At 42.0% G+C, this 25,150-nt stretch overlaps 1 protein-coding gene across 19 annotated transcripts in view; it reads right to left on the bottom strand.

Annotated features, from left to right (window-relative positions):
• Positions 1-25,150, bottom strand: part of CADPS (calcium dependent secretion activator) — a 471,511-nt gene that overhangs the window by 34,744 nt on the left and 411,617 nt on the right. For all 19 annotated transcript variants that reach the window (XM_059879758.1, XM_059879763.1, XM_059879759.1 and 16 more), the window contains 2 exon segments: positions 10,460-10,492; positions 3,642-3,749 (listed from right to left, as the gene is read on the bottom strand). In XM_059879758.1, the coding sequence (XP_059735741.1) occupies positions 3,642-3,749; positions 10,460-10,492 (141 nt within the window).

Below are 25,150 nucleotides of genomic sequence, written 5' to 3'. Positions count from 1 at the left end.
AGACAATATTATGCTTGACTGTATTTCTTCAATCAACCTAGAAAATGCCTGTTTAAAAAAAAAAATTTTGGCGAAGATGAATTTGGAAAGCTGTTCTTAAGTTACATAATAAAATAGATAAAAATGCAGAACATTAAATATAGAGCCCCAAATGCTATGCCGATAATCTCCCACAAACACCCAATTCCAGCCAGAAGTACAATGACGAGGAAAAGAAAAACCCCAGCTCAGACAGAGACAGAGAGAGAGAACGCGGAGATCGGTGCTTGGGTAAAACGGAAGATGCACTCGTTAAATGACTGGGTATTAGTCTAAACATTCTCAGGAACAGATACACACTAAAGCCATCCAGACTCTTCCACAAGGTACCCTCAGAGACGAAAAAAAAAAAAAAAAGAATGAAAATAATCCTGAATAATAAGAACTTAAAGGACTTCCCAGGTAAATCAAACTGAGACTTTGAAACACCGTTAAAAATACAACAGGAACTCTGAGAACACTCCTTGGAATGACAGATGCCAGCAGGAACTAAAAAACAGAGAATGACACAATAATCAAAATCAACAACCTCCAAACAGCAAACAATCTCGGAGATACATATTTTCCTCATTCAAAATGCTAATGTTCTATTATTCATTTTTGCCATTTATCAAAATGCAACAATTTGGAAGAGACACCTCTCAGATCAACAAGTTTTTCTCAGTAGCTTTCTGCCAATTGTTTAGAAACCCGCCCCAGGACCACTATCATTAAGAATGAAGTTGAAAGGGTAAGTCCACTGTAGCAAGAAATGGAGGTTTTACAGACACCCTTTTTGCCTCAATATTCCGATTCCCTTGTGTAGCTTAGTAGACAATGAGGGCCTTCCAGAGCATATATGTAAAGAAATAAACATCCTACTTGAGGAAACAGAAGCCGAAGATAATCAAACATGTTGGTAATCTGATGTTTTGCTGCTAGATTATAGAAAAACAGTAAGTACTGAATTAAATTACTGGGGCTGCATGGTAATGAAGCTTCTTGAGAAGCTCTGGGTTTTATCGAATGACAAATGTTTTAAAATCATGACAGATTCAAGAACTTTTCCTGCACGACATCAGTTAGGTTGCCTAGCACCAATATTCTGTAAATTAGGGGAGCAGGTTATTTGGGAAGTAAGGAAGTAAATGGCACAGAAATTTGCTATCTTGAAATAAAACTGCTGAAAAATTTTTTTCCACAGGGGTGGGAGTGATGTTCAGTGAATGATTGTAATGGTTAAGTTTTAAACTCTGATATTCAGGGAAGTGCAATTAAGATTCCTTTGGAAAAACAGAATTAGGACAATGGGAGATTAAATTGTGGGGATTTTGATAATATTACTGATGCCATTTTGTGCTGGTCAGTTTGTAATTCCACAAGGGATTTGACATACTTGTGAATTTTTGAATAACTCTAAACATAATTTGCATCCCAAGAAACATACTCTGTGTATTGTTTCTTTTCATTACTAATTCACACCAATGACCAGAGGGCTTGAATTTGCCTCTGTTCTTCAACAGTTGGGCAAGTCCAGTTTACCATCTGTGCTGGCCAAAGCTACAACCGTACTTTTAAAATCAAGATCCAGTTGTACTTTCCCTTTAAAAAAGCCCCAGAAAAGGACAATCTGCCTTGCTGCCTTTGACAAAGCCACCTTAAAAACATTTTTTCCCCACCGTGCACGATGTCTAATTAAAAAAAAAAATCAGGAGGAAAAAGTGGGTTATTTGTCAATGAAATAATAGGCTAAACTGTGGATTCAACATGAAATTCAGTACTAGATATCTGAAAGTTTTGGAGAGCACTGGGTTATTCACACACACACTCACACAGAAACACGCACACGAGAGCCACACAAAACTGAGAATTAGAAGATACTGATCAAAGAAAAGAAAAAAAAAGGCAACCTAGGCATTGAAAAGAACAACCCCACAGGCTTCCTGAACATTTGTGGCTTGGAATTTCATTCAGCGGAGATGGGCAGAGAGTCCACACTCCAAAACGCAGACCCAAGGGTGCTGCCTGACTGTTTTCAATGCCTATTGGCTGGGTGATCGGGCCCCAGACACTCCGGGCTTGGTACTTTCATAAAGGCACGCATGCAGAGAAGGGAGAGGACCCGCCAGTGAGCTTTATGCATGTATGAGGCATTCTCAGTGGATGTGGGCCATGCTAGAAGATGTACACAGGAAGATTATTTGATTCTAATTCATGCCACTTGATACAATGTGATAAAACATTTGACATGAGAGATAAGTTCCATTTTAATCTGAGAGAGGACGGGTGGGAATTAAAAAGTAAGAAGGGTTTTCTCGAAAAAAGGTGATGCAGAGGAAAGAGCGATATTGAACACAGAAAGGGGATGATTAGAAATGAGAAAAAAAAAAAAAGACAGGAGCCTTTTCAACACACGAGGAAAGCAAATGAGCTGGAAGACAAAGCGCAGAAAAGTCAGGAGCTGCAGATTCTTAAGCGGTGCCAACAATGAGCTCACTTAGCCATGGAACAAAAACACGCACACACACACACACACAAACTCGATGTAAATTGCTGAACACAATCGCAGAAAAAATACAGAAACACGGATTCCATAGTAGACCAAAACATTAATGTTCGAGCTGGCACTCAAAATACGGAAACCTGGACAGGAGGAGCTCACGCTTCACAAGACAGGAGCAGGCTGTACAATTAGAGCCACACGGAGACAAGTATGCCGGCTTCCATGCACTCTGGCCGGGTCTACACTGGCAAATTCGGTGGGAACTTGAAACAAAATATCTGGCTAAATCAGGCAGCCCCATCTGCTTTGGCCTGAAAGAGGCAGAAAATTTGAGACCGAAGCAGATTCCTTTTTATTTTTTGCTTTTGACCTCAGTAGTTTGCTTTGAGAGTGCAGATGTAGTCACAGTGGAAGTAAGTTTACTTGATAACTAGTACCCCTCAGAAATGTGTTCTCTGAACTTCAAGCCAGGTCTGGCAGCCTGATGTAACTGCTCTTTATACCCCTGCTTCTTTTTCCAAATTTTTAAGTGGGTGGGGTGGGAGAGGTGGGGAAGGAACACCCCGGTTTAGAACAGCAAAAGAACAAGTAACTAACATTAAGTGTTTGCCAAAACCCAGGGTTAGCTAAAGATTTCTAGTCTTCCAGAAACGCAATCATCTTTGAAGTGATAACGATGCTACGTTTCCTGCAACAGCTGCATGCCACAGCTGTGAACCACCCTCAGGAGAGGGGCCAGTCGCAGTCTCCCAGACGGCAGGGAGCATCTCCCTAAAGCAGGGCTGGGTTGCAAGAAGGGGAACCATGACCCAGGAAGGTCTTTGCCAGTTAGAGGAAGCTGCCACCTCACAAGCTTCGTGCAGGGAGGAGCCGGCTTCTGTGAGGCTGTGTGCCGCACTATGTATCACACAGGTGGGGACTGAGACACGGCCACGCGAGGGAGGGTTGGGGACAGACACAGGACAGATAAGAGCCTAAGGCGGAGGGGAAGGAAAAGATTAAGTTTGCATCAGGACCAATCCATTTTCTCAAAATGTGACTTATCCTCCTGTCTCTTTATTTTGTCACATTTTGGAGGGTCTCCTCCTTGGCCTTCAAGGAGGAGAAGGCATTTACTTACATCAAATAACCTTTCTATATACATCTCCTCATTGACCTTATCACGAAGGACATCCTGAGAGTGGCGGACGAAAGTCACGTACGCATCGGCCACGTCCATCCCAGGTTTCTGCAAAGAAACAGGAGAACGTGAACATGGAATTCTCAGACAGTGGCTCTATCTCGACTACCCCTGCATACCCTGCCCACTTCACCCTGCCTGGACCCCCAGCACTTCCCCTGGAGTTTGAAGCTCTCCCCTAGAGCCGGGAGCTGTCTGGAGCACACGGTATTCCAGAGGCTCCACCATATACAGCATCACTATCCACAGCCTGGACAGAAATTCCAGGAACTGAAACTGATATTAAAATCTCCAGCTCTTTCTAGAAATTCAACCTGGCAGGTTGAATGAGATTGCAGGGTCGTACAGGTTTTTTTTCCCTCTGTTTTTAATTTTTTTTTTTCTGGCAAATATACTCTAATGGATAAATCTTCACCAGATAACCCAGAGATATTCTCTGGTTTTTCTTTTGGTTGAAAGCTCCATCAAAAAATACTCAAAAATACTCTATCTTCCACTGTCTGTCCTTAAATAATATTAGAAAAATGACAGCTTTCCCTGATCCCCTCAATTTAAAACACTGAGGATATGACAAGTAAAAAAAATTCTATTTCAATCTATACCACCTCCTACCCAAGTCATATTGTGGGGGTAGTTTAACCTGAGTATATAGTGAGTATTTCCTTATTACTTTACTCAAAGGAGACATTCAACCAATTGTCTTTGCTTCCTGGTATAGCTTTAGAGTCCAAGGATTCAAAAAGATGGGGAGGGGGAAGGATTAGACTTTTAAATAAATTAGATGTTCTGGAAAGGTAAGCAGGTGGTCTCATTCAGTGGTTACAAAATCATTTATGGTAAGAAAAACTAAACTAAGAATGCATACTGCTTGAGATGTCACAATCAAAGTTATCTCCAAAGAAACCTATTAAAACACTGTAATATGGGTCATTAGGAGAGCTGCCACAAACCCCTTAAATTTCCACAGTGGATATGCATGTTTGCTAATAACTAAAAAGAGTAGTTTTCATTACTGTGACTTTACCTTAGATCACAAAGTATCATTTCTCTACCAGACGTGACTGTCAGGCACTGCAAATTGAAGTTAGTTAACACTTCTGTGTAATTTCCAGGGTGAAAATGAGGAAGGTTTGGAAACAGTAGGACTGTATTTTTTTTTTTTTCCTGATACAAAGCAAACAATTATCAAGCAAAGGGCCAATGCCTGGCCCCTGGGATGCTAGTAACATTTCTTAACACCTGCTGAAACAATGACAAGGTATTAATTTGAAAAACAATGAGGACAACTCAAAGCCACAGTAGTCAACTGCTACACTTTCAAGCAGTTTTCAGCGAATGGATTGAGCAGGTTGTGTGATGGTCCTATAAATTGTTGCAGTTTTATGATACGAAACCATAGAGGTTCTCCAATGAGATGGAAGTGATAGCTATCAGTTCTAAGCTGGCAACTCTCTCCTCCACTCCCTTTGGCAGCCGCACATCACAGGGCGTCCTCAGCGGGGATGGGCACCCCTTCCTGGGGCACTTGAGAAACTTATTATTGTTTCCATTTCTTCCCTGGTGATACTTGTGGCAGATGTTGACTTTTCCTGGATGCAGACAGCCATCTTAGAGCTAAGATTCAAAGCCAAATTCAGCAGACCTATTTGTAACCACAACAGCGATCTACAATAACGGTTATTTTCACCCCTCCTTCTCTTTTCACTAAATTGCTGTCCTCAAAGGGGCTTTTCATTTATGCTTTGAAAATGCATATAAAAACTTTGAAAATAAATATTAGTGCAGTTCAGCTCACCCAGGTAGTTAAAAAAACTGAGTTTTTGACTGAGCTTTTATTTTTCTTCATAGCACTCACCAATATCTGACACTGTATAATCTATTTAATTGCTTTTTGTTTTCCCCTATTTAGCACATAAGGTCCATGAATACAGGGACCTTATCTGATCTATTTTTTTTTATTGTATCCTCAGCACAGCAATGATGGCACATGGTATGTGTTCACTAAATATTTCCCAAATGAACAAAACCATGAATGAATAAGTCTCTGTCACACCTCCTTATTTAACTACTCAGTCACACTACATGTATTTTTATTTGATCCCCTACACAATGGAGCTTTTGAAAGTCATTTCAACTTCTCTGGGCTTTGGTTATAACCATCTGTAAAATGGGATTAATAATAGCTCCCCTACTTACCTTCAAGGATTGTTACTATCACCAGCTAAAATAATGAAGTTAAACTGCCTCAAAGGCCATAAATTGCTATTTAAACATGAGCCTTTATGATTCTCGCCCCCGCATCCCCCACAAGATTATATCACTTCATGACCTTACCTACCTTCGGAATCTACTTTGGAACCAAGAAGAAAAAAGTTGCTTCAGAGAAACCAGTGTCAAAAAAAAAAGACCAAGTCTGCATGAAAATGTGTTTTCTCAAAGTCCTCTGGTCCCCACGTTTTTGACCAGCTATTTGTCCAATTCTGACAAGCCTATTTTCCATCCTTTGGTGGACCAGGAAGGATGATGAGGGGACTTATTTGAAACAGAGGTGCTGACAGACATTATTACCTTTCCTGATACCCTTAGCTCTTGGGAGAAGGCTGCCAAACTGGAGCATCAGACATGTAGACTCAGCATACACTGAGGTTTGGGGCTGTGAAGGGCTACGTCTTGGGAAGTCGTTGGGGGAGCAGGTCACTAAATGGCCACTGGGGATCCCTGGTCACAGGGAAAAGGTACGAGTACTGTCAGTTCCCGTTTAAAAAGGTAGAGAAGGTTGTGCAACACATTCTAAGCAGGTTTTCAACCAAAATGGTTACACTTGTAACTGTTCAGTGACCAACAAGCTAACTTGTAGTTATAGATGAAAAATATTCTTGAACAACTGATGTTATTAGATAAATGAAGCTTCCCTTGTGGCTCAGCTGGTAAAGAATCAGCCTGTGATGCGGGAGACCTGGGTTTGATCCATGGGTTGGGAAGATCCCCTGGAGAAGGGAAAGGCCACCCACTCCAGTGTTCTGGCCTGGAGAATTCCATGGACTACAGTCCACGGTGTTGCAAAGAGCCAGACACAACTGAGCGACTTTCATTTCACTTTAAACCACATGGCTATCTAGTAACATGGGAAAAAATTACAGGATGGTTTTTAATATTTCACAATTGCATTGTTTATTTTAAATGTGCCTTGGACAGACTGACATCATGAGGTGTAGATTTTAAAAAATAATTAAACAAATAATGACTATATAAATCCCCATATAGTTAACTATAAATCCATGTATGGAAGACATAATTTGAAGCCACTTGGTGGCTGGAAGAAATAGGACATTTTAATCATGGCGTGTTCCTCCCAGGATATTTCTCAGCTTGAGGGAAATGAATTCAAATTTCCAGCATCCTAAAGCCAGCCCTAATTAGGAATGCAAATCTGCTCCGTACTGAAGGGTGGAACACTCCACCTAAGACAAAGAGATGTGCTTTGGGGATCGTGCAATGTTCTGAATGACTGGTAACAGCGCTTCCCTCTGTTAGTGTAGATAATTAAGAGACAAACGTCGACGGTAACTAAATACCAGTCCCCACAAGAAACTAAACCAACAAACCGTGTGCCAAAAACCTTACAGGCAACAGAGGTCAGCTCACCGGAACTAGAGACAACTTAAAAGATGATTTTATCTCAGAGTTCTTAAACCTGGCTGCAAATGAGAAGGATATGGGAAGCTTGAAAGATACTAATGCCTAGACGCCACACCCAGAGATTCTGCTTTAAGCTGTCAAGCAACCTCAGAGTGATACTTCTAAAAAAAAACTCCCTATGCTTCCAGTATAGAACAAAGGTCAATCACTGATTTAGCCACTGGATCCCAGAGTTGTGCAGAATACCAGAATCTAGTGGGCAGCTTCTTAGAGATCTCCAGGCTTCACCCCAGAGTGGCTGAGTCAGAATCTCCAGAGGCAAGGGGCTGGGAATCTCTACAGCAAAAACAACCAAAACAAACCAAAAAAACCTTGCCAACTATCACCTCTGCACATTCTGGTTTGGGGACTACTGATTTAATAGGTGTTATTTGCTGGTGAGCTGGTAGACTCGCTCTTCAAGACAAAAACAATCAAACAAAACAACCAAGCTTGAAGTGTAGTGCTTGACAGTTTCGTGGTGTAAATACTCCCTCCAAGGCTGAGTTTGAGCTGCCAATGTGCCCTCAACTGAAGGCAGAGTTGGAAGCAAACACACACCATTGACTCTTGGGAGCCAGTGCCGGTGGCTCTACGTATCAAACCGCGAGCACTTGAATGTTCATGTACCCGTCAACTCGTCAGGTGACCACGGCAGCCACTGAACCTCCCTGCGCCTCAGTTTCCTCACTGTGAAACACGATGGTCCTATTACTCCCCTCCTAGGGCTGTTTTGAGAAGTAAATAATTATTGAGAAGTAAACTATTATTTACTCTGGGTGAACAGTGTATATATAGTACATGTGTATCCTGTACTAATGTTTTCTGGAAAATTATTTATTAAAACATTTGCTATAATATTATTGTCTGAGCCACCAGGGATTTGCTGCAAAATACTCTAAGGAACTTATTTTTAAAGTTTAGCTTTGTCCCCAAGGCATACTGATGGGTGAAATCATGGTGAAAGAGCCCATTTGACATGCTAATCGTATTTTTTCTGATATTCATTAAAATAATTTCTCAGTTTTCCAAAAAAAGATGTTTGTCTATGCACTAAAGGAAATCATATCCGGCAGACGATGTAGTGTTTAAGAACTTGAAGGCTCAGCTGTGCCTCTTATGAACCGTGGGATCCTCAGCAAGCCAACCTCGCAGGGCCACCGTTCCCTCATGGGGGATTGTTGTGCAGGTTAAACGTAAAGTGCTTCAAACAATGCCTCACACACGGAGGTTATTTATAAGGCTTGGTTGCAGTTTTTGTTCCTATGAGATTGTATATTGTGGATGGGAAGTGTACCACATTTGGGGACATACTGCATCACTTTCTCTGTCTCCTTAGGGGGAGGAAACTTGGCTAGCTGATTTTTGTTCCTTTTTGTGTCAACGTAGAAACCAGTTTGTTTTCATCTTGACAATAAATCTGAGCCTGGCTCATAGGAAGTACGTTGAGCCAAGTGACATTACCAAACTTGACTTTTTTTGACCTCTGCCCCCAATAATTTTAACTGCCTAATAATTTCAGTTGATAGAACCAACTGCCAGATCAATTTTTTTCCCCAAACATTTAGGTCCTGCCCACTGGTCACCTGTTTAAATTTCATTGGTGAGATCCCCCCTTTGCTTCGAGGTGAAACAGAAAACAGACTTCAGTTACCAGATCTTTGGGTTGCGGACTATCAACTCCCTTTCTATGACTGCTGAAGCCCAGGCTAGGCCAGGCTGGATGTCAACAATTCATCCCACCTCTTCCCTTGTGCAACAGAGCAGAAATATCTCCCCCACCCCACCCTTCTCCTGCTGCAGAAATAGCTAGAGAGTGTCCCATGTATGCGCCATGTAATCTGCACAGTGAATCTGTGACGTGCGTTTTTAATCCCTATTTTAAGGATGGAGAACCAGGCTCGGAAAACTTGAGTAGTCTGTTCCCTGTAGACTGGAAGTTTCTACTCTGGGGCTTTTGTGAAAAAACATTACTTCTCTCCTAGCTCCAGGTATGTGAGCTTTTTCTCTTCTCCATTATAAGGACTATCTACGTGAAGGAGTCGGGGGTCCCCCAGTGAGAAGTATTATATAAATTCAAAGCATAATTATTGATTGTACATTCTTTCATTAAACAAACAAAATATATGCTAATGTTAAACTCCCTCCAATTTTCCATTTTGCCATCCTTTGAGAAATAAGCCAATAAACCATTACACACTGAGCTTCCTGGGGAAATGAATTTAAATGTTAATATAAATCCTTTTAGAAAAAAACAAATTTTAACAAATAAGTATTTGAACAAGGAGGGTACTTAACCACGTTCAGAATGAGAAACGCTCAGTACAAGGCCCTTGGTGGCTGTTGAGATAAGCTCTTTAAATTTAATATTTTATAATAGACTCACACCTCTTTTGTTAGACATGGAGAAACAGAATCATTTTCTTTTCCCCTTTATTGGAATATATTTAAATCTCTCCAATTTTACTTTGCTAATAGGCAGGCCCAAGTCGCTCTATAAATGTATCCTGATTTATCACAGGTAATCCCACACTCTAGCATTCATGTGTAGTACTTAACCTCAATTTAAATGTAAATTTTGGGCAACTTTGAGTGCTTTATCTGTGAACTTGGAGAGCTCTCTTCATTAATGAGGTCTGGACTAATTATAAGCAGTTTTGTAAGGTTTCTTTAAAACAATTGCAGAATTGACCCCAAAATGAACAAATTCTGAATTTGTTTTTAAAAAATGCTGGCATGTTTGTGCAAATTTCTAGCTCAACGCCCTACTCCCAAGGTGTGCACACAGGAGGGGAGGGGAGCCGGATGATAACAGAATGAAATATGCCAGAGAAACTAATGGAGATGGAAACGAAAGTGAACCGGGGTCACCCTCAAATACAATCTCTTTTTCCTGCTGAAAGAAACCATACCCTCTTCTCATCTCAAAACAATTTTACCAGGAAATATTCTTGCCTTCCTTTCTTCTGGTGATTCAAGTCAGGACTATACAATTTAGTGGCAACTAATGAAAAGGCACCATCAAAATTCTCATGAAAGCCAACCCCTCCCCCCATGAAAAACAGTTTTCAAATACTCACAGGCACATCCACGTATTTGGAAGCTGCCTTCACCTAAGGAGGAAAGGAGAGGATGGAAGTGAGGCTGGTGTTTATGTTTAGTTGTTCACAGCTCGATGCTGTATCACCATCAGAGTTAAAACAATCTGCTGGCAGACAGAGCTGACCAGGAAACACAAGAAAGGTACTAAAACAATAAAATCTGTTTGCTATTTTTTTCTCCAAGCGAGACCCACTGTTTTGGAGAGAAAAAGAGCGAGAGAGAGGGAGGGAGAGAAAAAGAGAAAGACAGCAAAGTTTTACTGACACACTGGACCAAGTGTGGGAGTTCTGCATTTTCCTCCCTCCCCTTTAAAAAACAATTATTATTTTGATGCGGACCATTTTTAAAGTCCTCATCACATTTTTTACAATATTGCTTTTGTTTTATGTTTGGATTTTTTGGCTGCAAGCCAAGTAGGATTTTAGCACCCTCCCCTCCCGCTGCACCCCAGTACTGGAATCACATTTACCCCCATGTCTCCCAGGAAAACATCCAAGGGGGTATTTGTCCCTGTTGCTCTTTTCTCAAAGTCACTTCTTAAAATGTCAACTCTTAACCTTAAAAATGCATTCCAATCTACATTAGGTGCAGACAAATATTTTCTGATTCCACTTACACGAGATACCTAGAATAGTCAAATTCATAGAGTCAGAAAGTATACTCATAGATGCCAAGGGCTGGGGGGTGTGTGGGGTGGGAGACTGAGGACTTGGTGTTTAATGAGGAGAGAGTTTCAATTTAGGAAGGTGACAATTTTAGGAGATGGATAATGGTGAGAGTTGTACAACAATGTGAATGTACTTAGTGTCACTGAAGTGTACCATTAAATATGGTTAAAATAGTAGGTTTTATATTATGTGACTTTTACCACAATTAAAAACCTAAACAACAACAAAAAAGGAGAAATCAGTGAGCCAATGGGCAGAGTGGAAAGAGTTCAGGATTTGGAGTCAAAAGTTCTGTAAGTGACAGAACTGTTAATAGTTGACCTTCAGATCATCACTTTGGAGTCCCTTCTCCTAGGTTACTCAATTTCTAGAATAGGGTGACAGCACTGTGTACTTTGTAGGGTTGATAACCCACCTGATCAAGTGATAAAATGTATGAGAAAGTGTTTCGTAAACTTTGAAGGGTGGAATACACACTGATTAGTCAATTATTGAGAGGACAATGCGTCCTATCTCCTGAAATCACCAACACCCTAGACAATTCCCAGAGTATCCTGTTACAGATTCTCTGAGAACCCTACATTTTTTTTTTCTTTGCAGCTCTGATCGCAACTGCAATTCAGTCATTTCTCTGCAATGTCTGTCTCCCACACAATGTCATGTCTTGCCCATGGCTGTCTCCTGTAAGTCATTTGGTACCTGGCTTAGAAAGGGCACTCAGGGAAAATCTGTAGAAGGAAGAAGAAGCTAGTGACCAGTGCTGGCTTCAGGATGCTTAAGGGATAAGCAGACAAGATGGAGAAGTCACTGCAGGAGTCAGTCTGAAAGCCCAAAGGGTTGCATATAAAGCTGGGTACTTGCAAAGCATGGTGGGTGAAGGAGTGAACCCATTCTGGGCTATTATGGGGAGTATGAGGAAAGCTTTCTAGATTTTGCGTAATTAACATTTTGCTAAATGATTCTCAACCTGAACTATTTTCTCTTTATTTCTGTTCTAGAATTTAGTTTGACAAGAGGGTGACTCTCCTTTCACGTCTCCTCTATGTACATTAACATTTAACATTTCTATAATATTTTTCACTTTGCAAAACATTTTCATGTATTGTTTCTTTTTTAAGCCAACCTGCAAAAGTGGGGAGGGCTATTAATCTTATCTATTGACAATTGAGAACGTTAAAACCCGCCGAATTTAAAAATTTATTTGATCGTGACCTGGGCCAAAAGGCAGAGAAGCCCAACTAACATGCGGGGCTCCTGAGCCCTAACTTTTCCTTTTGAACTCCCGATCTTCTCACCACTGGTGGAAAGTGTGAGGAAGGTAAGCTTCAGTGGTCAGGCAGGCAGTTGCTGACAAAATAATTCTTCTCAGCTACAAATTGCCTCCTTTGCTCTGTTGAGTGAGTGCTTGGCAGTTGGTAAGAGTTTTGCTACAGCTGAAATGATCAACCTTTCAACACGCCCACTCTTCCCACCAACATGCAGTTTTAACATGCAGTTTTAACCCAGAAAAGGACACCAGTCAGAGCCTATTCCTTTCAAATCAGATTGGGAAGATAAGGTAAACTCTGTATCAGGATGAAAATCATCCCCTCTGCTGCATGCACCAGTGCTTAGTCCAGGGGTCTTTTTTAAAAACTTGATAACTGCTGACTTGCACTTAACCTTATTAACCTTTCTCCCATCCCATAATAAAAAACAGCTCAGAATAAGTTGTGGTCCTATTATTATTTAGAAAGATGTGCTGTATCATTTTTGGTTCTGGCCACTGAACTTGAAGGAAGATGTTGAGGACCCAGGGCGGTCTGGAAGTGTCTTCTACAAGAAAAGTGAAGGAGAAGTGTTTGGAAAAGGAAGGGCTAATGGCAAAGGAAATGAAAACCTTCATGTAGTTCAGCAAGGACCTTCAACGTAGAAGGGTTGAACTAGGTCATGGTAATTCTTGAACATACAATCAGGAAGGATGAGGAACACCATGGGACTCTAAAGGAAGGTGAAAATAGCTATCTTGGTCCAGCCAGGCGCTGGCTGTCTCTGTGACCAAGGACACCTTGCTGGAGGAGCTCAAGCACGAGGCATGCAAGATGCTCCGACGTGAACATTTCCTCACATGAGAGATTACCTCTAAGGCTGCTTCCCGTTGTCTGTTGCTCATCTTCTTAAGAGACAGAATGCTGGGACTTCCCTGGTGGTCTAGTGGTTAGGAATCCACATTGCAATGCAGGGACATGGGTTCGATCCCTGGTCCAGGAGGATCTCACATGTCATGGGGCAACTGAGCCCGTGCACAACTACTGAGCCTGTGCCCTAGAGACCCAGAGGCACAACTGCTGAGCCCGTGTGCTGCAACTACTGAAGCCTGGGTGCCCCAGAGCCCATGCTCTGCAACAAGGGAGGCCACTGCAAGGAGAAGGCTGTGCACCGCAACTGAGAGTAGCCCCCGCTTGCTACAACTAGAGGAAGCTCGTGTGCAGCAAAGAAGACCCAGCACAGCCGAAAATGAGTAAATAAGTAAAATTTAAAAAAAGATAGAAAGCTATCATTAGTTCTGTTTTTTCGTTTGTCTGTTTTTTCAGTACATGTCGAGATGTAGCAGAGTGAGTAAGCTGACAGAACCAGGATCCAACTGTGGCCCCTAGAGAGCCCTTTCCTGCTTAATGTAACCTTTACGTGCTACCTTTAGGTGCTTTTTTTTAGTATCCACAGGACTCTGTCTTTGGCCAGCTATATGCTAAGCAGAGAGGAAGCACCAGATCCTCCCAACTCAATAGGGATTTTCAAATCATTGTCAAGGGTCAGAAAATCTGAGCGCACACCAGGTGACTTTGACCAAGTTAAATAACTTCTGAGCCTACTCTGCAAATGGGACAATTATAATGTTCCTCAAAGGAATACGGAGGGGATTGGACGAGGTAATCCAGCTAAGGGTGAAGAACAGCGCTGAAGATGTGGTAAAAGCTACTACCTGTACCTCTTCTTACTCCAATGTTGGATTCCTAGTGTAGATCAAGTACCAGCTCCACATCCCAGTGGCCATGGTGACAGTTTCACTGCTCATGTCTAGTCCATGAGCAATTTCTCACCATAAAAAGGATGCTGGAATCTCCCCAGGTTTCCAGCAGGTATCTTAGCTGGTTCTCAGTCTGGCAAACATCCTGTCAATTCCGTGAACACCATATGCAGTGGACTCCTCTCTAGAACACCGAGGCAGTGTTCCCTTCTACTCCCTTCTTCAGGCTGCCCAAGCCAGGGCACAAGTGAGAGGGCAATTCCCCAAGTCAGGGCACTCTGTACATCCAACCACATATCCCTAGCACTCACTGGTACAAAGCTAAGTACCCTGTGGCACAGGAGAAAAGGCTGAGGGAGAGGGGTTTGCCCAGATACCATCCTTTCTCTATAGGGACCCAACCGTCCTCCAAGGGAGAGGCAAGAACTGTGACTTCAGCCAGACTTCATTTCCTGAGACTCCCTACTTTCCCACCATCCCCTATGGTGGGACAAAGAATGCCTGCCTCCTCTCTAGCAGTATCCATAAACACCCCACCCTCACCCCTTGACCAGACAGAACCAATTCTGGGTTCAGAAGAGACACACAAACTAGGAGAAGTTGATGGAGACCAAGGGTGAAGGTCGTATTTTCACAGGTCTTCAGGAAAGAACAATTCCCAGGTTCTGGGCACTGCATTAGGGGACAGGGATGGAAGCCACTGATGCTTGACTCACGGCCCCTTCCTTGGATGGTGTCTAAATGCACAATCTCTCCAAACACCCAGAATGAGTCATGTCCCCCGCCACGACTCATAAGTAACATTTCTTGAGTGCTTCCTACTTGCCAGGTGCTGAGTTAGGAAGACTGCACTTGTTACATTTAATCTTCACAACAATCTTTGAAAAAGAGTCCTATTAACAATCCCATTTTACAGGTGACAAAACTGAGGCCGAAAGAAAGGAAGCAATTTGGCTTAAAGTCACACAGGCAGTAAGTTACAGCTTTGAACCTCACATCCCCCAAGCTGTCTATAATCCAGTTTAAAAAAAAAATCTATCAAACCACTTTTATTAACCAGTCATATTTAAGTCTTGTTTCTCATTGTATGTAGACACAACCTAAAATGGCTTTTGCTCGAAAAATATTTGAGGGATTTGAATAATAATCTGTGCCGATCAGGGCAGAAGGTCCAAAACGGTTTCTCTGGCTTTGAATGTCCCAGCTAATTACCTAGACCCTCCACCTGACTTAGCGTGTGTAGACAGGCTTAATGGTTACTCTATTGAGCTCCCCCATTATTTTTCAGGTGCCCAAAGGTAATCTTTTCATTGAACACTCACCATTCTGGGATTTTCACAATGCTGATGACTAAGGGATTTTCTTCTGCCCGGTCCTAATAAGGGGACCTGAGTTAATCATTGTGTGGCTCTGACAGGGAGCACGGCGGGGGCTTAAACCACTTCTCTTGCTTCATTAGGGGAAAAAGCAACCCAGGTGCAGACCACGAGGACCTCAGGGTTTGATACTATTAAATCAATGCACAGACAAGAAAAAAAAGTGGATTAGGCCCTTTTTGCAAACAGAAATCTGGTGGGTAGGACGCAAAGATGGAAGAAAAAAGAAGTCAGAACAGATACCACTGCATTAGCGACTGCCTGAGCTCTCTTTCTCCGTGTGGTCCCTTAAAAAAAAAAAGACAAAAACCAACCAAGCCAACGATTTATTCTCTGCACGAGCTAACTCCACCCATTCCTGTTTGACTTCACAAGAGCTCTGAGCTGATTTCTCTGCCTTTGCCTAAAAAATGCTGACCACACTGCTCTTTCAAGGGCCCGGCAATATCTACTTCAGTGCTTGGCTTGTGAAATATCTGCTGCAAAGATCATGATGCTATTTTGCCTCTTTTTCCATTTCCCTAACCAAGAAAATCTTAGAAATCGGCTTTTTTTTATTTTTTGAGAGTTGAGGCAGTTCAGTATCTCAGTATCATAGATCGTGCCACTACCATCTATAAAATGATTTTATCTTTATTAGTTGAATTTTATCATTTATCACTATCCTCATGTCTAGATTGTAGGCTCCATGAGGAATAAGAATTTCTTTTTTTTCTCCTCACTATCTACACTGCCTGGTATACAGTAGAGGCTAAATGAAAAATAATCAACAAAGACAGGGGACTCTACTCAACCCTCTGTAATCACCTATATGGAAAATAACCTGAAAAAGAGTAGATATGTGTGTATGTATAACTAAATCACTTTGTTGTATACCTGAAATGAACACAAAATTGTCAATCAACTATATTCCAATATAAAATAAAAAATTTAAAAAGTGTTGAAAGAATGACTTGCTGAGCATGGTACTCTTTATTCTGTACCCAGGATAGAAGCTTCCAGTGCTCTCTGGAATAACACAATAACTGGTACACGGTAAGAGCTTAAGAAATATTAGCTAATATTGTTACTAGTGTCTAACTCACATGTAGTTAGCTGGGAGCGACTGTACCAAGTGAGTTCTTAGTTGTAGTTTACAGACTAGCAAAAAGGTTGGCAAACTCTTGCCTGTGGGTCAAATCTAGTCTGCTGCCTGTTTTTGTGTAGTTCACGAGCTAAGAATGGTTTTCACATTTTTAAGAGAGTGTTACAAGAGGCTAGTTGCTCTTAAAATCCTGTGATTAATCTTTGAAAAGGCATATAAAAATAATAATTACCCAAGTGTGGCGAGAAACCTTGGATTCGTTCATTACATTAATAAAATCACCAATGAGGTAGCACTCAGACATATAAGACAACTCAATCCATTCCTTGTTGATGAGAATCTTTAGGGCGAACACATCCCTCCCAGAAAGATCCAGCTGATAAAGTAGCATATATAGGCTCAGCTGCTCATGCTTGAAGCCTTATTTATGATTCACTTGTTATCACAATTTCTAGATCAATCACAGGACAGGGCACTCAAGGGAACTGCAGATAAGTGGTATGGATAGAGAAGTGTCCTAGGATTGCTTCTGAAACATGCAGCTTTCCTCCCTGCAGTCCCAGACAGACTAGGGGAGCTCTGGGGAGGGTTAGGTTCCAACGAAGACCGTGGTGGGCTTAAGAAAAAAAAATATCGATGTATAAAATCAAATTTCATGCTAAACACCCAGAATATGTTGTAAACACCACTATCCAAGGCTGCAAAGACGGTTTAGAACTAAACCTTCTGTATTCACACCAGACTGAAACCCATCCAGGGCAACCTCCCTCTCCTCATTTGTTTGTCTTAACCCAACATCTGGCCCATCCCAAGCACTCAACATGTCTTTAAAAGAAAAAAAAAAAAAATAAAGAAGAATCATATTTCCTGACATGAGACAATGACAAGAAATTGACATTTCAGTGTTCATCAATAAAGTTTTACTGGAACACAGACATACCCATTCATTTACATCTTGCTGATAGCTGCTTTCATGCTACAAGGCAGAGCATGCGTTGCTGTGACAGAAACTATGCAACTTATAAAGTCAAAAATATTTACTATCTGGCTCTTTCCAGAAGAAATTTTCTGACCTCTGGACTAGAACGTGCTTAAGTGGAAGCCATTGGGATGAGGGTAGGGAAAAATCATGAAATGTACATGTCTCATCTCAGTATGACCATTAACTAGTTGACTGTCTACTTGTCCAGCCTGTTGGCCTCCTGTCCTTATCTATGATAATAGGGAACAGAGCTCAGGGTCTTCTCTGGATTTCTTACAGAAATGCAACTCTTAGATGGTGTATGAGGCAGCTGCTAGGAAGGATGTGAAGCAGGGAACACTTCCCACACCTTGGAAAGTTCATAATACTCTAGCAGGAAAACAAAAGGTTAATAATATTTTCATATTAACAAGAGCTCTGGAAATGAGGCTCCAGGAAAAACTACAGTAACAGGGAAAGGGAAAAAACAGAGATAAATAAAGACCGTTTGCACAGGTACCAGATAACGCAGCAGGGCCCAGCGGGCAGGACCGGCAGGGAGGCAGCAAGATTACAACAGGCAGTGCGTGCTGCCTAGTCACTCTGCGCCACGCACTGTTTTCAGTGTTTTGTATGAACCACCTTATTAATATTCTCGGTACCTTTGAGATACGTCATCTGTGCCTCTCTGGGCTGTCATGAGGTTTAACTAAGATGATACACACACGGGGCATAATAAAGGACACAGCAAGTGCTCAGTACTTGCTACTGTTACTACTGTTGGAACCGCAGGCCAAATGAACAGCCTTTCTATTCCGTTAGTAAAATCAGCTAATTTGCCTTGCGTCCCTACATGTGCCCTTCTGTTTCCTCAGTCTCTAGTTCTCATGCTCTCTTTTGTTGTGTGGCAGAAATGGAATGGGCTATACGTGCACATAAGCCCCTATGGTAAGCATCATTCAGGCCAATAACATGGGAGAAGCGTGGTCCATCATTAATCAGCAGATTGGAACTATGTGAAAAAGGACATGGGCATTTCTAACAGGGCTTAGAGGCAGTGTGGAGAAGCAGCGGAGAGCACAGGCTCTGGGGTTAGATGACGTGGGGCCAAATTCTAGATCTACCACTTATTAGACAATTTACTTCACTTTTCTATGCCTCACTTTCCTCATCGATAAAATGGGGATAATAGAACTTGTCATGGAGTAGACGGGTTATTAAGTGAGTTTTCAGAATAGCTCCTGGTTCACAGTAAGAACTGTGTGTCAGCTCTTCATATCATTTCTGTTGGAAAATCAGGTTGTTCTAGGTTGTCAAACCTGTATATTGAGCTTGGTCTGGCGCTGCACTATCAGACAGGTACAAGTGGCTATTTAAATTTAGATAACTGAAAAAGAAATGCAACTAAAAATCCAACTTTTTAGTTGAACTAGCCACATTTCAAGTACAGGTGGCTATTGTATCAGACAGGTGAGATACAGAATAGCTCTGTCATTGAATAAAGTTCTGTTGGACACTTCTGGTCTAGATTCAAGAGACATTCATACATATAGGTTATTACGTTTTTTAGTGATAAGAATGAAGAGGTGTGTCATTCAGTTCTCATATCAGAACACGAGATCAGTTGGAAGAAGAAGCAAGGGGAAGGAAGAAGCCATGGGTGTCAAGAGCCTCATCCTGTGGATCAAACAAGAACTTAAGGTGGATGGGAATTATGTAAAGTGATCAAGACTCCAAGAGAGTGCTGGTAATATAGATGCACCTAATAGAAGGGAGCTGGGAGGAGAAACAGAGAGAGTACAGTGAGTAACGCTCTACCTACTATAGCAGGGGAAAAAAATCATCTCTGACATAAACAAAAAGCAATTTGAACGATTACAACAGAAGACAGCAGCAATATTAAGAACACAGCACTTAGAGGCTTAAGGAAAAGCAGAAAAGCCAACTTGTTTAAAAGGCAGTCCTATTACTGGAATAAGGGATGTATGAGAGTGGAAGAGACTGTATGCGGACTGATAGAACTGTGCTTTCACTAATCTTCTAAATAAGTTGCTTTAAAAATTATTACTGTGTTTCTGTACTATTTCACATTTCAAATATGTATGTATATTTCTTTCATAAGAAATTATTGCAAAAAGAACAAAACCAGCGATAGAATTTTCAGCATTCTAGCATTTGCAGGGAGACTGTATCTTCTCCAGGGTAACTTCTTCAAGGTTTTTGCTTGACTGAAATCTTGTTTCTGAGCAGCAAAACCTAGCAAAAACCCCCCTCAATACATAATCTGGATGCTCTAAGTGCATCTTGGGAAGAGGAATGAATTGTAAGTGCCAACCGAGGGACTGACGGCTTGGGGGAGACAGAATGTGCCAGTGGGTGGATGTACTGGGACTGTGTGTGCGGGTGAGCAGTTGAGCAAACCTCGGTGGCTCTTGCTTGGGGCCAAGTGACAATTACAGTGAAAGCCCCTTCCAACACTTTCTGAGCACTGGAGAAAAACGCAACCCTGAAGTGGATCTGGAATTGCAGACAGCATGACGGATTCCCAGAGCTCTGCCACCAGAGGGGCTGAAGTGTTTTCAATGCTCGCTGAAGATCAAGGTTGTTTCTGGCCAACTGGGAAGTGCTGTGCCCGTGTCAGCACCGTGTTCATGCCGCACAGATGCACATTCGGTGTGAAGCCATCTTCCTCCACTTTCCTTTTTAGGAGGGCAGGATTTTAGAAGTGCTGTTTTTACCAGATGTGGGAACTGTGATGTCAAAAATTGTTTATGGGTAGGTCATCAGAAGGCTGCTGCTCAGCAAGATAATCACTGGCTTTCAAAATGTGATTCACATTTGAAAGACAAGAGTCAAGCATCAAAATGTTTTCAAATAAAATTTCTCTAAATTGCCTATAAGTGGAACCTAAACATTTTTTTTTTCAGATAAGAGAAAGAGAGTATTGGATTCTAAATTCAGTCTCTCACTATTGTTTTTTCAATGACTGGCTCTATGACTTTTGGGAAAGCAATTGTCTTTTCACAGACAACACAGAAAGAACACTTGATATAAAGTGAAAGGGCAAGTGTTAGTAGCTCAGTTGGGCCAGACTCTCTGCGACCCATGGACTGCAGCCCACTAGGCTCCTTTGTCTATGGGATTTTTCAGGCAAGGATTCTGGAGTGGTTTGCCATTTTGTTCTCCAGGGGATCTTCCCCACCCAGGGATCAAACCCAGGTCTGCACTGCAGGCAGATTCTTTACCGACTGAGCTACCAGGGAAGTCACTTGATATGAAGTTGTACATAAAAATATGGATGACTAATTTATAGTATTCTAGCCAATTCTTTTCATAACATGTCTTCTCATTTTACAAGTGAAGGAACTACCACTCAGAGAGGTTAAGCTGCTTTCCCCAGGGAACATAGCTAACATGAGGCAAACCTAGGATTTGAACAAAAATGGATCTGACTTCAAAGGATTCATTACTGCATATGCTGCCCCCTACCCTGCCATAACTTAGTTCACAAAACAATTCACCTAAGTTTGAGGATAAAATCCAGATCATGGCTTATAGATCCACTTTGAAAAGCAAAGAGGGTCTGTGCTCAGTTGCTTCAGTTGTGTCCGACTCTTTGAGACCCTACAGACTGTAACCTTCCAGGCTCTTTTGTCCATGGGATTCTCCAGGCAAGAATACTGGAGTGGGTTGCCATGCCCTCCTCCAGGGATCTTCCTGATTCAGGGACCAAACCCACATCTTTTATGTCTCCTGAACTGACAGGCGGGTTCTTTACTACTAGCGCCACCTGAGAAGTCCCAGGAGGTAATATTATGATGCTATTCACCTATCATCACAACAAGACTTTATAGGTAACAACTGATGGAACCATCATGGATATTTTGAGATAACCTCTGAGGACCACTGGAGAGCTTCAGAGGGACTGGGGAAGGTAGGAGACAGCCCAGGCTTCCCTGGAAAGCCTCCTTAGGCAAGAACACGAGTTGCAGGGCTGCTGGTTGATTGCACGGCTTCTGTGCATGTTCATAAATATTGATCGTGATTAAACTATTATCATAGTAATGAGGGTAATAATACCTCCTCCAGCCCATCCCACCACACTACTCTAAGTCCCCACCTTTCATCAAACAAAGAGCTGCTGGCACTGCTGGGGAGTTGGGCAAGAGGCAGGGAAATGATCTCTATTAAGCAAAAGCATTCTGTTCCATGCGCTGATTAGGCGCCGCAGCCTCATTAACGAGGAGAATTGTTCGCGTCTCCTGTTGCTCAGGGTACTGTGCTCCGAGACTGGGTCCAGGAAGTGTATGTTCTCATCTCTCTTCCCCCCTGGGGCTTCCGAACAGATGCCTGATGGAAGGAGACCTGTTTTTCTTTCCACTCTCCCTCATTTCTGTCCCAACCATTACTTCCCAGGGAGGATTTCTGCAAGGCTCAAGGGCTCCTCCAAAACCAGTCTTTCTTCTCATGCTGCTGAGACTCAACAATGGTCACAAGCTTATTATTTCCCTGGCACGAGGCTAAGCGATTTATTGGTAATTAACCCTCACACTGGGAGGGGTGATGGTTATTACTCTTTAGAGATGAGGAAATTGAAGCTCAGAGAGGTTTAGTGACTTTCTAAAGGACCCAAAGTCAGCAGTATCATGGAGCAGGTGTGTGAATGTGGGTCTGCTGGACTCCGGGGTCTGTGTCCTCTCAAGGTTACTGAGCTGCTCTTCCATGTGCCTATTTACATGACATCCTCTCACTTTAGGGGAAATGTGGAAATGCAGAATGGAAAGCTCTAATCTGTAAACTCTCCATGAAGGAATAAAGGCTTATTTTTATTTGGTTATACTGGGACTTCCCTGGTAGTCCAGGGGTGAAGAGTCTGCCTTCCAATGCAGGAGATGCAGGTTCGACCCCTGGTTGGGGAACTAAGATTACACCTGCCCCAGGACAACTAAGCCCATGCGCCGCTGCCACTGACCCCACCTGCCCTAGTGCCTGCGCTCTGCAACAACAGGACCCACTGCAGGGAGCTCGCACACAGCAACTGCAGAGACTCCTTGCCACAATGAAGACCCAGCACAGCCAGAAAATAAAGAAACAACAATAACGAAAAAGTAGGGGGCCCTTGCCCACTTCTGGCATTTTTGGGTTTTATCTTGTAAACATCTCTCAACACCAAGAAGCCCAACTGAATGTAAGCTGGAAGAGGCCAGGAGCCACGTCTTACTCGTGTCCTTGCTTCCACATGGCCCTGGTGCTGAGCCGAGGTAGCCTGTACTGAATAGTAATGTTTCTACACGAGGGCACCACTTGTCACCCCTGCTGCCTTCCCCATCCCTGCAGCTGGCTCACCCTGAACTCAAGGGTATACACTGCTTAAAGCTACCACCAGAGATAACCTGTCTCTTATAGCCACGCTAGGTCTGCTACAGAGTGAAGCATTTTTTCTCCCCCCACCCCCTCCACCGCATCTCAGGTAAAGATCAGGGAAAACACACACATTGATAAGACAGGAGGTCTGGGTTCTATGTCAAAATGCCTTGTTCAAGTCATTTTCCTTCTCTGGGCTCAGTGTAAACAACTGCAAAATGGGGTGGTTAGAATGTATCACAACTTCCCAAACTTTTGGCATCAGTACCATCTTCATGATTTGGGCTATTGCCCATGGGTCATCTGTATGTACTATATTTACTTATTTACTTAATATCTCCTTTAAATTGGCTCACTTTTTAAATACTTAATTCTAAGAAGAAACCTGGTATCACTGCCATAAATGGAAACTAAGTATCACTCTCAAGAAGAGAAGGTAAGCATAAAAATAAATACAACATATGTATGATAAAGTGATTACTTTCTAGGTAGACAGGGTTGCCTGCTAAGGGTGCTATGTCTGAGGCTGCTCATTCTGTCTGTCTGTCTCTCTTTTTGTTGGGCATGAAGATCTGAAAATTTGGAGAAGTATGAGAGGCAAACACTCAAAGGAAACTTTCTCCTTGATAGAAGGATATGGAGGGAAATACAATTAAAAAAGAAAGAATCTTCTCACAATTTGGTGTTATTTAATACTGAGTTTTTGCCACATCTGACACCTTCTCACGTAACATATAGACTGTCCCCTACATTTGGTAAATACTCAGTGATACACTAGGAAAGGCTGTCAAAAAGGAGGAGGAGGAGGAAGAGGAAGAAAGGGAAGAAGCAGCAGCCTTGGTTGGTAGAATCTGCTAATTTCTGTAGTATAAGCACTTTTACTCTGGTCAATGTCAAGCTACCAACAAGACATCATTAAAGGTGAACATGAAAAGAACTGCCAAGAATTTGCTCTTAAGAGCAGGTAGAAACTGAGCACCTCACTGGAAACAATGGACCAGAAAATCTCAAGACCTTCTGTTGTATGGATTCTAGATTGCAACTTTCAATTAACAGAAATCAAGTCTTTTTAAAAAAAGTCTTTCCTAGTCTGCTGCTGCTGCTGCTGCTGCTGCTGCTAAGTCGCTTCAGTCATGTCCGACTCTGTGCGACCCCATAGACGGCTGCCCGCCAGGCTTCCCCGTCCCTGGAATTCTCCAGGCAAGAACACTGTAGTGGGTTGCCATTTCCTTCTCCAATCTTCCCTAGTCTACTCTAGCTCAATAATTCGCATAGAGCCATCATTTAAAACATGGTGGCTGATTAAGTAACTGACTGTAATACTCAGGACTCTGATATAACCACAGTTAACAACCACAAACATAACAGTATTAAAACAAATAATGAATGCTTGAGTGAAGTCGCTCAGTCCTGTCCAACTCTTTGTGACTCTGAATGCTTATCCCATTGCAGATATATAGCATTTTCTCATTTATTTCTAAAAATACCACATAATCTACTATTATTATTTCTATTGTATAGGTCAGTAAATTAAGACAAGAAGTTAATTAATTTGTTCAAGATTATAATATGGTAAGGGGCAGAACTAGACAAGTAAGTATGGCTTGGTGTATGTTGAAATAAACTTGGTTCAATTTAACATATGCTTGGAGAATGGAAGATTCAACTCTGGTAAAGGAATCATTTTGATTAATAGAGAGGTATTCTAGAATGTATGTATGAATGAATGAAAAGTGTATGTATGAATGAATGAAAAGTGTATGAATGAAAAGTTCCTGAAGAATTAAAATGAGAAATGCTAAAAGTATACTAAAGTTAATGGAAAATATCTTTGAGGAATCCAATTTCCGGATATGGAAATGTGCTGAAATGGAAGTTATAGGAACTTATAAGAGAGTTTTGGTTGATTCTGTTACAGGTAATAGTTTCGGTTGCTTAGGAGAAAAGATGCTATGCTAAGGACTGAACCAGTGAGAAAACTGCTGGTTAAAAGCATTAGGGTCATTTCAACCTTCCCAAAGGTTTTAGCTGAAGGAAGGCTGTTGCTACTTACTTGCTCAGTCAGTCAGTTCAGTCGCTCAGTCGTGTCCAACTCCTTGCAACCCCATGGACTGCAGCATGCCAGGCTTCCCTGTCCATCACCAACTCCCAGAGCCTACTCAAACTCATGTCCATCGAGTCAGTGATGCCATCAAACCATCTCATCCTC

Source organism: Bos taurus, chromosome 22, assembly GCF_002263795.3.
Source record: "Bos taurus isolate L1 Dominette 01449 registration number 42190680 breed Hereford chromosome 22, ARS-UCD2.0, whole genome shotgun sequence".
Lineage (NCBI taxonomy): Eukaryota > Metazoa > Chordata > Mammalia > Artiodactyla > Bovidae > Bos > Bos taurus.
Note: the sequence above shows the minus strand (reverse complement) of the source record. Positions and strands in the feature narration are given on the sequence as shown.